This window comes from Setaria viridis, chromosome 4 (genome assembly GCF_005286985.2).
Source record: "Setaria viridis chromosome 4, Setaria_viridis_v4.0, whole genome shotgun sequence".
Taxonomy (NCBI): domain Eukaryota; kingdom Viridiplantae; phylum Streptophyta; class Magnoliopsida; order Poales; family Poaceae; genus Setaria; species Setaria viridis.
The window spans coordinates 6,869,137-6,884,873 of NC_048266.2; the positions used below are offsets into that span (position 1 = coordinate 6,869,137).

The following is a 15,737-nucleotide window of genomic DNA, read 5'->3' on the forward strand; positions in this document are numbered from 1 at the left end:
CCATCCTCATTTAGAGAAGAATTTACAGCCACGTCCCCATGTTGGCAGTGCCTCGTTCATTGTACTCTACTACTCAGTAACCGTGCGTACATTCATGCTCGTATCATTTTGTGCTTTGAAAAAATACATGTAATGGTAACCCCTTAAATAGTGCACACATGGATCGAGCACCATCTAAAATCGTTTTTTACACCCCATTTGAAATCTTGGTGGGGGTTTGTGAGTGCCGTATCTTCACCTAGGCGCTGCACACTCAAGTGGACGAGTAGGACGTGTCAGCAGTGAGAGTGTGGGAAAATGGGACGCCATGGCACTTGGGCTGCTGGTTGGTGCAGTGTTGACGAAGTGGGACGCCGGACACCCTGATGGCCCGATGGGTGCGGCTCAACCTGTGCGCAATATGGATTTGAGGAGCAGCAACAGTTCGAAGTACGTACGCGCACCAAGGCATCAGCTTTGTGCACTGCACGGTCGGGCGTGAAAGACTAAAAGTAATGTGCATTCGTTTCGGTTTGTCCTATGCTCACGTTGTGTATGGTAGTGTCGTCTAGGCAGCGGAATCCAACCCAAACCGTTATACCCACGAGCCGGCACCCTACTAAATCCAGATCCACCAGAGCTCAGAACAATAAGATCTTGGACCTAACTCAACCCAAAAGACTAGCCTGATAGGTAAGGGCTGCCCGCACCTATATGTTGTGCTCCCCAACTATCAATTTTCGATGTGGGACTAAACCTAACAATCTCCCCCGTCACACATCGAGCCCAACGCTTCCATCACATATGACCCATGTAATCTCCCAAAGACGTTATTCTAGGTCCCGAGTCCAACTCTCCAGTCACCACAAGCCGTGTGACCCTTCGAAGACGTTCACGGGCTCCTCCGTCACCATGTGACCCAGAGATGTTCCAGATTTCCCAACCTTAGGCTTTGATACCAATCGTTAGAAAACTAGCCCTCACGGCGACGAGCTGCCAGCTAATCTCCACTACGGAAGCGTCGATTGGATCTACCGAGACGAACTTGCACGATCACAGACGATAACGGGGACACAATCTTTGTTGACGAGATTCAGCCGCAGCCTACATCCCCGGCGTATGACTACGGGCGCTCCTCCCCAATACCGCAACACCGGTCGCTCCAGGGTCCTGACATCATGCCGCCTCCCCCCACGAGCTTGTCATTATGTCATCATGGTTACAATAGCAGCCCTCCTCTCATATTTATGAGGAGGTCCGAATTACAGAGTTTGACACGAAACTCTACCCTATACTGCTAAATACAACTTAAGTCCTATCCTAACCGGACTCGTACAAATATTCGACATAATATCTAACAGTCTCTCCAGCTGGTGAAGATCAATGTGCATGCTACAGAAAGAATAATTAAGTAGACATTTGAGGACATATGCTAAGTCGGAGATATGAATTCAACAGATTTCACCATAATAATCTACTCCCTCCATCCCAAATTACTATTCGTTTTGGCTTTTTTACATAGTTTTTGTTATACACCTAGATATATATTATGTTTAGATATAAAAGTAATGCATTTAGAAATGCCAAAATAAATAATAACTTTGGATGGAGGGGTAATTTGTTGATCTACGCTCGGGTTCGCAGTACGTATCTACTCCTGCTTCTTCATCCCTCACACAGGTGTGCGAAAGTGGCTAAGACAGAGTCATGTCCTCAGCGGTGAGTAAATTGTCATGCAACCTCATGATTAACTACACCAGTAATTTGTAGTAATCCCCAACCTCCTCATCGTAACGTCGTGCTTAGAATATGATGCTGAAATAAATTCAGCGTGATTATATATTATGCAAATCACCTCACAAAAAGGTTGGTCGATACCCGGATGCTTTAGAGACTAAAATAAAAAGCCTCCCGAAAGATGGCGCATCTAAACAACTAGCACTAGTTAGTAGGCAAAACGCCGCAAAAGGATCGGAAGAGAAAAATACAACTCACATATTCATCAGATCACATTGAAGCGACATGAACACGATATGTAGGCGAATTCATGGAACCTTTAGTAGTGCCAGTACTTCCAAAGTATAGAACTAGAGATACGATATGGTATTAGACGATGGAATATGGATGATCAAGTCGGAAGTGTCACTGAGGAAGGCTCTTGTGCATTAGATAGATCATGGGTACGGTGTAGCTGGACGGTTCCTCTTTGGCTTGCGCTCTGAGCAGTCGCAGCAGAACCAGGCGCTCAGGATGCGGCACAGGATCTCGCACCGGAGGCGGCGCGGCGGCGTCTCGCTTCCATCGCCGTTGTTGTTGCCGGCGACGTGGGGACCGTCCATGCAAAAGCAAGCTGAACTGCTGAAGATGATGCTGCCTCTAGTGTTGAGAACTGACAAGAGCTTTGAGCTGCCTGCTCCAAGAGTAGTGACGGGTGCGCTGCTTATATATAGAAGGGGTCCGTGTTGTATGTGAGTGATGAGAGACTGAAAGCAGTAGAGTGCAGCGAAGGGAGTGGAGAAAGACAGTAGGAACATATTGAAAGGGCAGTATATCAAAAAGCTCAAAAGTGAAATGAACCTGCTAGGAGAGCTGTCGATTATATTAAAAATGTAGAAGTAAATTCAGATTGGGCAATACAAAAAATTACCACATCAACTACTCTCAAAAAAACAACTAACAACAACAGGTAGCGGGTTGGACTGGAATCTCAACCCAAAAGTCCAAAAGTAGCCCGTAGAATAAGTGAACTAGTAGTCAATTACTCAGTCTGCATACAAGTTTTACGCATTCACAAGTTGCATTCAGAACCTTCAGACTTCACGGGTCGTATAGAATATAAAAATGTGCTATATGTGTACGCTAAGGGATTATTGGTTCGTACAGTTCTTATGGCCAACATTCTTATTTACTGGTAATCAAAGTCGACCAAGCCATACCATCTCCAAAGATATGTAAATATACATATATAAAAAATGGTTAATTCATGATTTTGCACTAGTAACTCACACTGATTTCGACATATCATCAGTTATCAGAATATCGGATAAGTAAGATTTTAGCTTTAAGCACCAGCCAATTCACCGGATGTTTAAACCGCTATCTATTACCAAGTAAACAAGAACAACATTTTCATGCTCCAAATTTCAATAGGAAGAAACACATCAAGGTGTATCTGTAGTAAACAACTCCTATGATGCGACCCGAGTTGAACAACGAGCTTTAAGCACCTGGCACCGGATGTTTAAACCACTAGCTAGTACCAAGTAAACAAGAACAACCTTTTCATGCTACGAATTTCGATAGGAAGGAACACATCAAGGTATTTGTAGTAAACAACTCCTACGATGCGAGCCGAGTTGAACAATGAGCTTTAAGCACCAGCCAATTCACTACATGTTTAAACTGCTAGCTAGTACCAAGTAAACAAGAACAACCTTTTCATGCTCCGAATTTCAATAGGAAGGAACACATCAAGGTATTTGTAGTAAACAACTCCTACGATGCGAGCCGAGTTGAACAATGAGCTTTAAGCACCAGCCAATTCACTGCATATTTAAACCGCTACCTAGTACCAAGTAAAAAGAAGAACCTTTTCATGCTCCGAATTTCAATAGGAAGAAACACATCAAGGTATCTGTGCCAAACGAGACTCGACAGCATGGGCTCGGCATGCTGGTCGTGTCATGCAGTGGTTGCAGCATCTTGACTAGTACACCGTCAGCTTACATTCTAGTGTGCTTTAGTTGCTGTCTATTAGTAAAGCTTCCCTACTAAGGGGGTGTGGATACCCCTTGTTAAACTTTAGCAGCTAAAGTTTAGTAACTTTTAGCTGCTAAACTGCCAAACACCCTTGCTAAAATTTGCTAAAATTGAGTTACTAAAGTTTAGCACTTTAGCAAGTTTTTGGTTGCTAAAACTTGCTAAAAGGTGGGCTGAACAACCTCTGCCCCTCATTTATTGCTTGTCTCCCCCTCCTCCGCACCTTCTATCTCCCCCCATTCCCATCCACACCCGCACCAGAGCAGCCCCATCCCTAGCCGCCTCCGCACGCATCTGCCGCCGCCGCCGCTCTACACATCACCGCTGTCGGCTCCTCCAGGCCATCCCCGCTGCCAGTATGAGGGGGAGGCAGGAGCGAAGTGGTCGAGGGAGGCGGGGGCTGGCGCGTCAGCCGGGCGGAGGCAGAGGGCGCCGGCGCGGGTAGATGCGGGCGGCGACAGTCGGCAGGTGAGGGCGCAGGGGAGAGGGCCTGCCGTGGTGCTGGGCACGCGCCGCTACTGCCGCAGGACCCGCCAGTGGTGGTGCTCGACTCGGCCGCCGGCCCACATGCGGCCCTCCGCCCGGCCATGGCGGAGGCCTAGCGCAGGTCCGTCGGCGCCACCAGCGCGCATGTCGGCGGGAGTGGCTGGCTGGCCATGGATGCCACTGAAACGCATCCGCCACCACTGGCTCCTCCAGGCCATCCCCGTTACCGGCTCCTACCCAATCCGCCGCAACCCCCCCTTGCGCCATCCGCTTTCCCCGCCACCGTTCTTCCCAAATCTATCCCCTCCGCCGCACCCCCCCCTTGCGCCATCCGCTTTCCCCGCCGCCGTTCGTCCCGAATCTATCCCCATCGCCAGTGGTACGGTGGTCCGGGCTCTGCCACCGGATCCACCATCCCCACCGCCGCAACCCCCGGACGAGCGCGTCGGCGCGCCAGGCGAGCTCAAAGCAGGCGGCGGCGAGGGCCACGAGCGGTGGGTCGGCGAGGGCCAGGAGCGCAAGTGGAGGAGGACAGCGGGGGCGCTCGGCATTGGACTGTAGCGGCGGTCGCCGGGGACCGGCGGCCGACGCACTGCTGCTGCTAGGGGCGCCGCAGGTAGCTTCAGCGGCGGCGGGAGCTCGGCGAGCGAGTCGTCCAGCAGGAGGAGGGAGGAGGGAGGAGAGAGAGGAGAGAGGAGAGAGAGGAAAGGAAGGGTACCATTAATAAGGGTAGATAGGTCTTTTTACAGCTCATTAAATGTTGTTTAGCAAGGGTATCCAAACAGCTTTTGCTAAAATTTAGCAACTAAAGTTTAGTAAATTTTAGCTGCTAAAATTTAGCAAGGGCATCCAAACACGCCCTAAACAACTCCTATGATTATATATGGTATCTCATAAACACCATTGACAACCTAACCGTCGTGGTTCACGAAAACCATTTTGTCAGGCTTTTCATATGCGCGCGGTTCATCGTCATCGTCATCGATGTATTTTATGAAAGAAATAGCAAGAAAGTTTCGTGCTGCGAGTCAAAATGTTACCTGCAATCGGTGAGAATATTTACAGGGGCATGCATTAGGACTCATTCGAGTTATCAGTGGTCTAGTCTAGCCAGTAGGACTAGCTAACATTAATCAGTGTTAGTCTTTTCTCACTTTCCAATGTTCCCAATCGACTTTATTTAATTTGAACGCTAGTTCCATCAAGATCACCGATAATGTGGTCGTTCAGAGGTCTTTGTTCAGTAGAATTAATGGCCAGTATTGAGCGAATGGCAGACAGCAGTAGAGTGTAGCAAAGAGGACGGAGCTAGAAAGACAGTAGAAACATATAGAGATCGAGGGAATTCTCTTTCGGCACACTATCAAGACTCCAGTTAGCTAGTCAATTGCTCGGTCTGCCTATATACACACTTGCGCATTCCAGGCAAGTTGCGTTAAGAATCTTAAAACTTTGACTGATCATGTAGACGAGCTACAGCATATGCAGTACATTGAGATAGTACGATGCTAATTACAGGTCGTAAGTCATCGAATTAAAAGTTGCATTCGTTTATACGATATTTTTCTGTAGCTTTTACCAACATATTCTGGTGGCATTACTTGTAGTCAGAGTTTCTCAAATCATAACGTTTCCAAATTAAAGTGATATAAATTTACATAGAAAGTGAGTAAACTATCCATGCATTATTATGCATCACAAGAATCCCAGTAAGTCATACTACTTAGGACATGTCAGAGTAACATACTCACCAAACATCTAACCCCTTAAATATGATTAGAGAAGAATACCTTTTACATGCTTGATGCTTCGATAGGAATCTGTACCAAACCAGACAAACATGGCCCCCCGAGATACGCTAGTCGTGTGTCACGCCAGTGGTTGCAGCATCTTGACTTGCTCTAACGAAAATGGTCACAGCATACGTAAATATGCTTTAGTTGCCGTGTGTTAGTAAACCTCCTCTCTACTAAACAACTCCAATGATTATGGTATCTGCCGAAGAGCATCAACTAACAACTTAACGGCTATCTGCTAGCCTGTGATCTACAAGAACCTTTTTTTTTGTGTGTTTCTTTCTACGAAGCGTGATTTGTCGTAATCGACGTGTATACGGCAGAGACCAGGAGGTTTCGTGCTGCAAAGCTACACAGGATGTGCTAAAAAATATGGCAGAAATCAGTAGATTACGAGGATCTGTCAAAAATCCAAATTTCTCGATTACGAGCAACCGGTGAGAACATTTAATTTCCGGCGCCACCGTGTAGTTCGAGTCTTTTGCTTCATCGGTGGCCTATAGCCTAGCCTTCTTCAGTATGTTGAGTCTTTTCTCACTTTCCAAGTTTCTCGCTCGACTTTGAACCAGTGTCGTTAGACCACAGATGATAAACAATGCGGCTATTATTCAGACGTCGTTGTTCGGTAGAAAGGGTAAAGGTTGGGGCCTGATTCGATGAACAGGAAGGACCATAGCAGCGTTGTCGAAGAACAATCAGAAGACCCATAGCCATGGTTGACCTTGACGACGCTTCGGTCCTTGGCAACGGCAACGTCAAGCTCGGGTCAGGGGAGTGCTAAAAGAGAGCGAAGACGACGATAGGGATGGCGCAGCATGGCACTGAGCGCGAACTCGGGAAAGATTGAAAACGAAATGATTATATTCCGGCGAAATGTGCTCAACGCTTGCGCTTGCACCCGAGAAAGCCTGGTCCCGAATCGGATTCTCGGAGACCTGCTGCTGTTGTTTGATATCCCTTTGGCTTGAAACAATATGCGCACTCCTTTTGGTTAAGAGGACCTTGTTTTTTGTGGCACCAGCGATCATCGGAAACTCAGAGACAGGCAGCTCGCATCGCACCGTCGCCGTCGCGGGAGCAGGCAGCGGCATGATGAGTCGCAAACTCGCAAGTCGCAACTCGCACGACATGGCTCCGCCCAATTGCATGCGCAGGCGCGCAGCAGTGCCGATTTGAGCTAGCACCACCCACACGCATAGGGCCCAACTCCTCCAATCGGCCGGCCTCGGGCGACAAGGCCGCGTGCATATGGACGCATCCATGCAAGGCCAACCAAATTTCTAGCCCAACTACGCCCGCTGGCCACGCGCGACGACGAGACTGTTCCGAGTCCGACAGATATGCTGGCAGCGCGGGCCGAACCGGGTCGTGCGCGGGACGCACTGCCCGGCAGGCGCGGCGGCCGGTGCGGGTGCTACACTGCCACTGGTGCGACGAGCCGACGAGACACCAGTACGAGCGCCTACGCTCGCGCCTCGCGGCCGGGCAAGGTGGAAGCGGGGACGCCGACCCGGCTCGGCTCGACCTGCGCGCACGCAATGAAAGATCGAAAGATTCGGGGAGGGCGCGAGGCGGCCGCAACGTACGTGGCAGCGGAACAAGCAACGTACTCCTACGTACGGGAGCCGAGCCACCGATGGATCAGCGTCTGGCGACCTGGCTGAATTGGAGCTGGTGCAGGTCAGCTGATGCAGCGCTTGTCGTTCTGTTGGCGTCAGTCAGGCACGGCCCCGCCTCTGTTTGTCGTATGCCCGTCGTCCCGTGCTAGTGCATGCAGGAGCGTCAGGATAAAGTTGTGCTTGCTGCTGCCTGCTGGCTCCCCTCCGGCCGGTGTGCTATACTTCCCTGCTGCTTCTGACAAGCGACAACTAACACATACCGCTACTGTACCAGGGCTGCCAAAGACAGTTTCAGAAAAAAAAGAACATGTGGGAGGGGGAAAGAAAGGCGTGTACGTGGTCCGTGGCATTATTGATCGATTCCCCAAGTTCTTCATTTCTCTACATTTTCATGCGGTTTCGTGACCAAAGTTGCACCGGATCACACAGCTGCACGACACTTGCGTAGCGGCAATAATTCTGGCCGCACAGCGCGGCAGAGACCGGCCATGAACGCCGAATTGCTTCACTGTGCCGGCACCTGCTCCTGCTCCATGCCGCCGACATTCAAAGTCCCACCAAAAAATCGCAGCGACGATTTCGTATCGCCGACGACCACCACAGAAATGCACCCCAGGCAAAACGAAAGAATTCCATCTCCAATCCTCCATCGCCCCTAGCAGGGCGGCAGGCTCGGCGCCTCGGCCTTGGGCGGCGGCGCCGCCGCGACGGTGACCGCGGCGGGGATCGTCCTGGCGACGTGCTCGGTGCGGCCAAGCCGGCCCCGCGCCGCCGCCGCGGCTGTGGCCGCGCTCCTCATCCGGCCCTTGCCGAGGTGGTGCTCGCAGAGCGAGTACCCCACCAGCGTCGGCTGGCTGCACCGCCACCCGCGCCCGTTCACGCGGCTGCACCGCGAACCCTCCAGCAGCACCGCTGGGCCGCGCCGCTTCTTGGCCCCGCCGCCGCTGCTGCCATTGCTGCCGGCCTTCCCCTCGTCCTTCACGGGCACGGCCGCCACTGCTGCCGGCACCACCACTAGTTGCAGCGCGCCTCCGTTGCTCGTCACGCGTTCCTCCACCTTCGCCGCCGCCGACTCCGAGTTACCACCGACGCCGCCGACGCATGCCACGCCGTCCTTCCAGTCCAAACTGTGATGGCCATTACTCACTGCACTGAATCTGCAAGTGCAAAACATACCGTTCGTACAAAGATTTCAACGCGCCGGCTATATAGAAAAATAACTGAAAGTAAACATGAACAGTAGGTGGCGCAACAAAATGTGCCAATGTGCAGTGTGCATCGGTCATGGACGTGCCCCCGAGTCGCTAGAGGCCAAGCAAGATTGATCACGCGCGGATACAACCAAAACCACTAGGCTGTGATCGACAAGTAGCGCTCCAAAGTGGCATGGCAAGCGAGCAAGCAACCGAGACGTGCGCATGGGCTACGGGAACAAAATCATGCGCGGGGTTGGGATCGTGGATGGGAGGACGTGCCTACAGGGATGCCTTGTCTGACTGCTGCAGGGGGGGTGGTGCACTAAAATAATTGGATCCATGTCTGGTGGTGTCTCTCATGGGTCAAGCTGGCATTGCATATTTGCATCGCCCACTATATGAAACAGTAGAACGGAGAAGATCGAAAGGAAAAGAACCTAGCGTGCTTTCCCTTTTCTTTTTTCACCAGAAGATACTAGTATATATGTATCTATTGTATTGGTGCAGCCAAATTTGCAAAAGTTGCTAGTACTAGGAGCAGTATCTTTGTTCTGCAGTTGTTTAATCCGTACCTCCTGTGGCCACCACCATCATCAGCTCCAAGTTCATGTTGTGCACCCATGCTCCTGCCGCAATCCACCACCACATTGTCCTCCTGCGCAGTTGAGCACCACAAAACACAACGGATTCAGCTAGATCTAGTCGCCTCCTCCACGAGTGCAACTTGTGCAAGAACCGGGACTGCAGAAAGAATCAAGAGGCACACACACACTACCTGCGGCAATGCCAGGCGCCTGGCCACCCCAGATTTGTGCGCGAGATCCGCGCCCGCATGCAGCAGCTTACCCGCCTCGCGATCCCCGCCACCGCCGGGGTCGAGCCACCCTCGGCTCCTCGCCGCATTCTGCGGCGTCTGCGGCGAGGTGGATGTGGTCGGATCTGAGCCCAGCTGCGGGGAGGGCTGCGGCCTCCGCCTGATCCTCATGGATGAGAGAGAGGGAGATCGAGAGGGAGGGAGGAGTGAGAGAGGAGAGAGAGAGAGAGGGCCGGAGGGGCGAGGGCAATGGTGGTGGAGATGGCCAGATGGGGAGATTTGGGGAGGGTGCAAATTAAAGTGGGAGGGCTTTTGGTTCCGGCTTGCCTTTTATGCCTCCCCTTCATGCCTCGGCGTTTTTATTTATGGGCGACGCGGTAAGTTTAGAATAGTGGTAGATGGTGCAGTTTTCAGCACTGCCCGCTGTCTTGGCTTGGCTGGGCATGCACATGCCTGGCCTGCTGTGCGCCTTCCCTTCCGCTGCACCGGAGGGCGTCGCCTCGCCGTCCGATCTGGTGTAAGAAACTGCGCAGCGGCATGTGCGCCTGGAGCTCTGGACCTCTGGTGATGACTGTATGGGGATGTAAAAAAGCTGGTGAGATGTATAGGTTTTTGTATAACAGAAAGTACAGCGCGTGCTGGTTGAGGAACACGTCCGGGCAATGGGACAAAAGAACGCGTGAAATTGAGATCACACACGACCAAACAATATCGCTCGCCAAATCATGAGTTTTTTTTTAAAGAAACGTTTCTTTGATGAAATGTTCTCTCCGGTTTTGCTTGGTTGATCATGGATTAAGATTAGAGAGGGGCCGTGGATCTTGAGGGGATCGAACAGTCAGATCAAAGGCGGGGGCGGCGACGAGTCAGACGGAGCAGTGGCGAGAACTGGGGGAGCGAGCAGGGGAGGAAAGCAAAGCTCGGGCGCTGTCAGGGGGAGCATGTGTGGCCGACGCATCCAGCTTTTGGGCAGCATGGCGGGGGCAGGAGGAAGAAGCCAATGAGATGCCCCTGCTGCGGGCGGGCACCGGACAGTTAGCAGCCCGTGTATAGATGACCGCCTCGTGGGCGTTTCCATGCCGGTGCTGGTGTTCGGGATCGGCCATTGCAACTGGATGCGGTTTTGGTGAAGCATTGATGGTTGATGCGATCCTGATCTCGCCACACGGTGGTGAGAAAAGTGGCAAGTTAACGGATCGAGGGAGAAGGATGCAAAACACGGCAAAATTGCAGGTTTGGGTATTGGGGTTTGCACAGATTCGTGTGTCTCCAGCGTGAGGAACGAATCTGCCAAACGAGAGGAAGAGAGGGGATGGAGGAGAGATGCGCGAAAGGAACTATACCGAAGGGCCCTTCATGGGCTGGAACGATGCTTGCGCAGGAGCAGGCTGCTTGGCCCATGGACTCTGCAGTGCCACTGCCTCACGCGCCTGTGGGCGAGCGAAAATGGACGGACTCTGCAGCAGTGACGTCTGTGTGCTGATGGGGACGATTTGCGCTGCTGCAGAGGAGCCTGGGTGCCTGACGCTAGGTTCATGTCAAGCATCAGCAGATGCAGAGCCAGCAATGCGGCCATCTTGTTCGAATTTTGAATTTACTGACGCGTGACAAAAGGAATCAGTAACAACAGATTGCAGATCATCGGCAGGTCATGTAGAGGTTGCTGAGGCTTAAGCATAATACATTAATACTGACCACAAAACTATGTCCTGCTTTCAACACAGATAGCACAAGTACATAATGTTATATGAGGAAAGCAGGAAAATCACCTTTAAAGGATTCTGACCATACCGAGCATTGCCATAACGACTGAATCGACAAATATCTATAAACATGTTTTCAAGCCACAAAGGCTGAAAGGTGGCCTCGTTGTTTTCCTTGACTTTGCAGGTGAACTGCATTAGTGCAAAATGTCGACAGACTCGGCAGCAAGTGCGGACCAGAATTTCTCACCAAAAGGGAACAGATGCAGACCGCAAGTTAACCTCGTAAGGTCAAACAGTTAGGCACATTAAACAGCATCTGCGGAGTGCCTAACCTTCTCTGGCAGATGTCCTTCAAGCTTTCAAATACATCATGAATGTTATGCAGGACATACATAAATGTGCTTATGTTGGTACTTCCTAGTACATTGTTCGCTAGGACAAAAAAATCCCAGCACAATATGTCATCATCAGTACACAAGGCATTAATATCTACCATTTTTCTATAGTATAAACAGTTAGGTCTTTTACAAAGTAGTTAGGTACTACATCTTCCCAATCCCACATTCATCCATACAAATGAATTCCGAGAAACTACCCAGTTCACCCAACCAAAACGCCCCACCTATGGAGCAATAAGTGAAATGTCAGTATGGTTGATGTGGTTCTCTTTTCCACTTAAATTCTATATCATAAAGCAACCCTAGGCACAAAAAAAAAAGGCAGGGAGTCGCAGATGACACAGGAGCATCTATATCATCACATCTATACTATTTTCTTATTTCTGATTATAGCTAGATATGAACTTTACAACATAAGTCCCAGATGCCTCTACGGAAGAACTTGTGTGGGTATTGAGAGCTAACACTAACTGGACAGGTTTACTCTCTATATGGATTTAGAAAAATCCAAGGTCTCATGTCGACCTTAATTTGATCATTGTGTTGACTATTTATCCTAGACAACAACAGATCATATACAACCACCCAGCAAAAACCCTACTTGCCTTTATTGTTGGCGCATTTGATGCTGTTTGATCAAAAGTTGAGCATAAAGCAGCTCATTCCAGGAATCTGGTACTCCAGGAAGGCACCAGTGGCTGCAGTCCTGATATCTCTCAGGCGACCTCCTCTCCTCGTCTGTCAGGTTCTGCTTGCGGTAAATGGAAGGGTGTGCATCCTTTCTGTAGTCAGTCATTCTAGTTATGTTCAGGTAGACAACTGGAGTTTTCATCTTGTGGATCACATCCTCTAAAATGCTCATCTTTGGTGGGTAGGTTGAAAGGTACTGCTCGTTTGTTATTGGTTCACTCTCCTTGTCGCAGCTCCCACCTGAATTCCATTGACCGCCACTGCATAGTGGAGATGCAAGGCAATATATTTGTTCAGCTTACACAAATCAAATATAGCATGTGGTAATTTGAAACAGAAATGACAATGCGCACCTAAAATGAGATGCTGAGTAGCCTCTGAATAACACAGTGGTTTTTTTGGGGTTAACATTGGCATCAATCCACTTGGACCAGGTGAGAAGAGCTTTATGAAAGGCATCCACAACATTAAGCTCGCTATACACATGATTACCTTCCTGATAGTAGTCCTTCCTGTGGCACATTCAATCTGTCATCAGTGTTTAAGCGAGAATGAAATGGGGATGCTTGTTCAACCGAAGAGCTGTTAAGATGAGTTACCCTAGAGCAGTTTTCTCATGTGTCCACCAATGGCCAGTATTGAAGATGAGAAAGTCTGCATCCTTGTACTTCGGTGACGATTGCTCAACCAGGTCAAGCCTGAGAGTTTCCTTTTTCTTTCCATCGCTGACTTTCATCTCCCATTCCCGGACTAGGAATGGGGAGCGGAAGAACTCCACGCTGCAGTTATAATCCTGAATGACATGAATGGGAAAGGCAATTAGGCAACAATACTAATTAGTTAAATGAACGGAATCATGGGTAGTGTAGGATCTGGACTTCAAGGAATATATACCGTGAACAGGAAGGAGTATGAGCCTTCGGTCTTAAATTCACGCCTGCCAGATGCCTCAAAAACCTTCCTCTTGTCTTTGACAGAATTCCTCAAAATACACACAAGGGATTCCCACATGTTCCTGTTGAGTGAATCACCGATGAAAACAAGCCTTTTTCCTCTCAGCCTCTCCAACATGTCGGTCGGGTTCAATCTGATATAACAAGAACATAATTTGGCACATTACACACCAAGCTTGAACCCAAATCACTAGAATCATTTTGCATTGTTCTAATAACCTAATTCTCACCTTGGGATACTGCATCCACTGGGTTGCCAACGGAGCTTCTGATAAGCTAGATCTCGCCGACCATTGAGATAGCAGTCAAAGGGTTCATCAATGTGAGGGCACGATCCCTCCGGGTAGAGAGGGTATGAGTCATCCCTAACCCAATGCCCATGGAACATATCACAACTGGCCACCTGCTTGAACCAATCAACTTCCTTGTTTCCACTAGAACCACCATCCTGTTTTGTTGTCGACACGTTACCCTTACTGTCGTTTCCAGATTTTGAGGTGACTGCTTGGGCCGAATGGTCTTTTGATGAGCCAGCGCTTCCCTGAGTAGCATCTCCCTTCTGCTTATTCACTGCACCACTGCTTCCACCGGAAGCAACTCCACTGCTTGTCTGTTCCTGATTCTTTACAGCCGGGGATGCTACAACCATGTTGTTCTTACTGGGAGATCCAACTTCTTTCTCCCCTGCCAATGCAAGACTACCAGTTTGGTTACTAGTTGGAACAGCACTCACACTGCTACTATTGTGCTCACCTCCGCCATCTCCGGCATTGCTCTTCACTGAACTAGAACTTCCAGCTGATTCATGGCTTGCATCGCCACTTCCACTTCCACTCCCTGGCTGAGCATCTGAACTATTATTTGAACTAGCTTTCGTATCTGTGCTCTTTGCCAGACTGGAACTTCCGGTTGATTTATGGCTTGCATCTCCATTTCCACTCCCTTGCTGAGCATCTGAACTATTATTCGAACCAGCCTTCACCGGACTAGAATTTCCAGCTAATTTATGGCTTGCATCTCCATTTCTGCTCCCTGGCTGAGCATCTGAACCTTTACTCAAATCAGCCTTCTTTTCTGTGCCACTTCCAGAAGAACCACTGCTCCCGGCTCCAACAGCACCTTCTGCCTCGGCCTTCACCGAGCTGATATTTCCAGAAGCAGAACCACTGGTTGGAATGCCAATTCCGCTTCCAGCCTGAGTATTAGAAGATCCAGTGCTCAAATCAACCTTCCCGGAGCTGCTACTCCCGGCAGAATTATTGCTGGGGACACCTCCTCCAACTTTGGCCTCGGCTTTCACAGTGCTGCCTTGTCCGGCAGTAGCATTGCTCGGGTCTCCGCTTCCACTTCCCGGCTGCTTATTAGACGTATCTACGCTCTGCTCGCTGGCCTTCGCCACGGTTCTGTCTCCGGCGGCACTGCTGGCTGGAGATCCACTGCTGCCTCCTGCCTTGCTACTCGAAAGACCTCCGCCGTTCCCTTTATTCTGATCCACCGCACCGCCACTCGATGCAGAATTATTCGTCGGAGCCCCGCCTCCGCCTTCGCCGCTAATGCCATTTCCGGCCAAATCACTGGCCGGAGGCACACTCCCACCACCGACATTGCCGATCGGAGCACCACCTCCACTTCCCAGCTGCTTACTAGACTCAGCCGCGGCAGAGCTGTTGCTTCCCGCCGCGCTCCCCACTCCCCCACCGCTCACATCGCGGCTCACCTCGCCAACGCCGCCGCCCGATCCGCCCGCCGTGGCGCGCGGAGGCTGCGGCGAGGGGGCGGGCGCGCTAGCGGGCAGGATGGACGAGAAGAAGCCGGAAATCTGCGAGCGGTACGGCGCCGTGGACGCGTACACGCCGCCGAACCACGAGGCGCCCCCCTCCGCGCCGGCGCCGGCGCCCGCGGAGGAGGGCGTGGCGAAGGCGACGTAGGCGGTGAACGCGGCGAAGGAGACCGCGAACCCGTACAGGGTGAGCCTCGCGCGGCGCCGCGAGCGGCCGCCGAGCGGGCTGAGGGGCCCGGCGTCCCCGCACACCAGGCCGCCGCTCTGCTTCCAGAGGCTCTTCATGCCGCCCGGCCGCGGCGGCGCTACGGCGTGCCGCGCTCCGGGAGACGCGGAGCGGGGCAAGTGGAAGGGGGAAGCGGAGGCGACTAGCAAGCAAGCGAGGGTGGCCGTGGCGGTGCTCCGCTGGTAGCGCGGTGGGGGACGGAGGAGATGGCGAGTGGTTTGAGAAAGCTTTGGGGAGGAGGTGGGGGCGTTGGTGGGGTGGTGGCTATAGTAATTTCGGGGAGAAAAAAAATAACAAACTCATTAGCAATCTGTTTAGATTTTGTTGCGAGGGGG

General features: G+C 51.1%; 2 protein-coding genes across 3 annotated transcripts; both read right to left on the bottom strand.

Annotated features, from left to right (window-relative positions):
• Positions 1-7,949: 7,949 nt before the first annotated feature.
• LOC117851860 (uncharacterized) lies at positions 7,950-10,014 on the bottom strand. Its single transcript, XM_034733773.2, has 3 exons — positions 9,611-10,014; positions 9,408-9,490; positions 7,950-8,796 (listed from the first exon to the last, which is right to left on the bottom strand). Exons 1-3 carry the CDS (start codon positions 9,818-9,820, stop codon positions 8,295-8,297), a joined length of 795 nt encoding a protein of 264 aa, XP_034589664.1. The 5' UTR covers positions 9,821-10,014; the 3' UTR covers positions 7,950-8,294.
• A 1,615-nt stretch (positions 10,015-11,629) lies between these two features.
• On the bottom strand, positions 11,630-15,632 carry LOC117852954 (uncharacterized). 2 transcript variants are annotated; one of them, XM_034735274.2, is made up of 6 exons: positions 13,627-15,632; positions 13,338-13,530; positions 13,043-13,236; positions 12,797-12,955; positions 12,359-12,703; positions 11,630-11,977 (listed from the first exon to the last, which is right to left on the bottom strand). In XM_034735274.2, exons 1-5 carry the CDS (start codon positions 15,459-15,461, stop codon positions 12,361-12,363), a joined length of 2,724 nt encoding a protein of 907 aa, XP_034591165.1. In that variant the 5' UTR covers positions 15,462-15,632; the 3' UTR covers positions 11,630-11,977; positions 12,359-12,360. The 2 variants fall into 2 exon arrangements, with proteins under 2 accessions (XP_034591165.1, XP_034591164.1); XM_034735273.2 differs by lacking the exon at positions 11,630-11,977 and having other exon boundaries at positions 12,105-12,703.
• Positions 15,633-15,737: the final 105 nt, after the last annotated feature.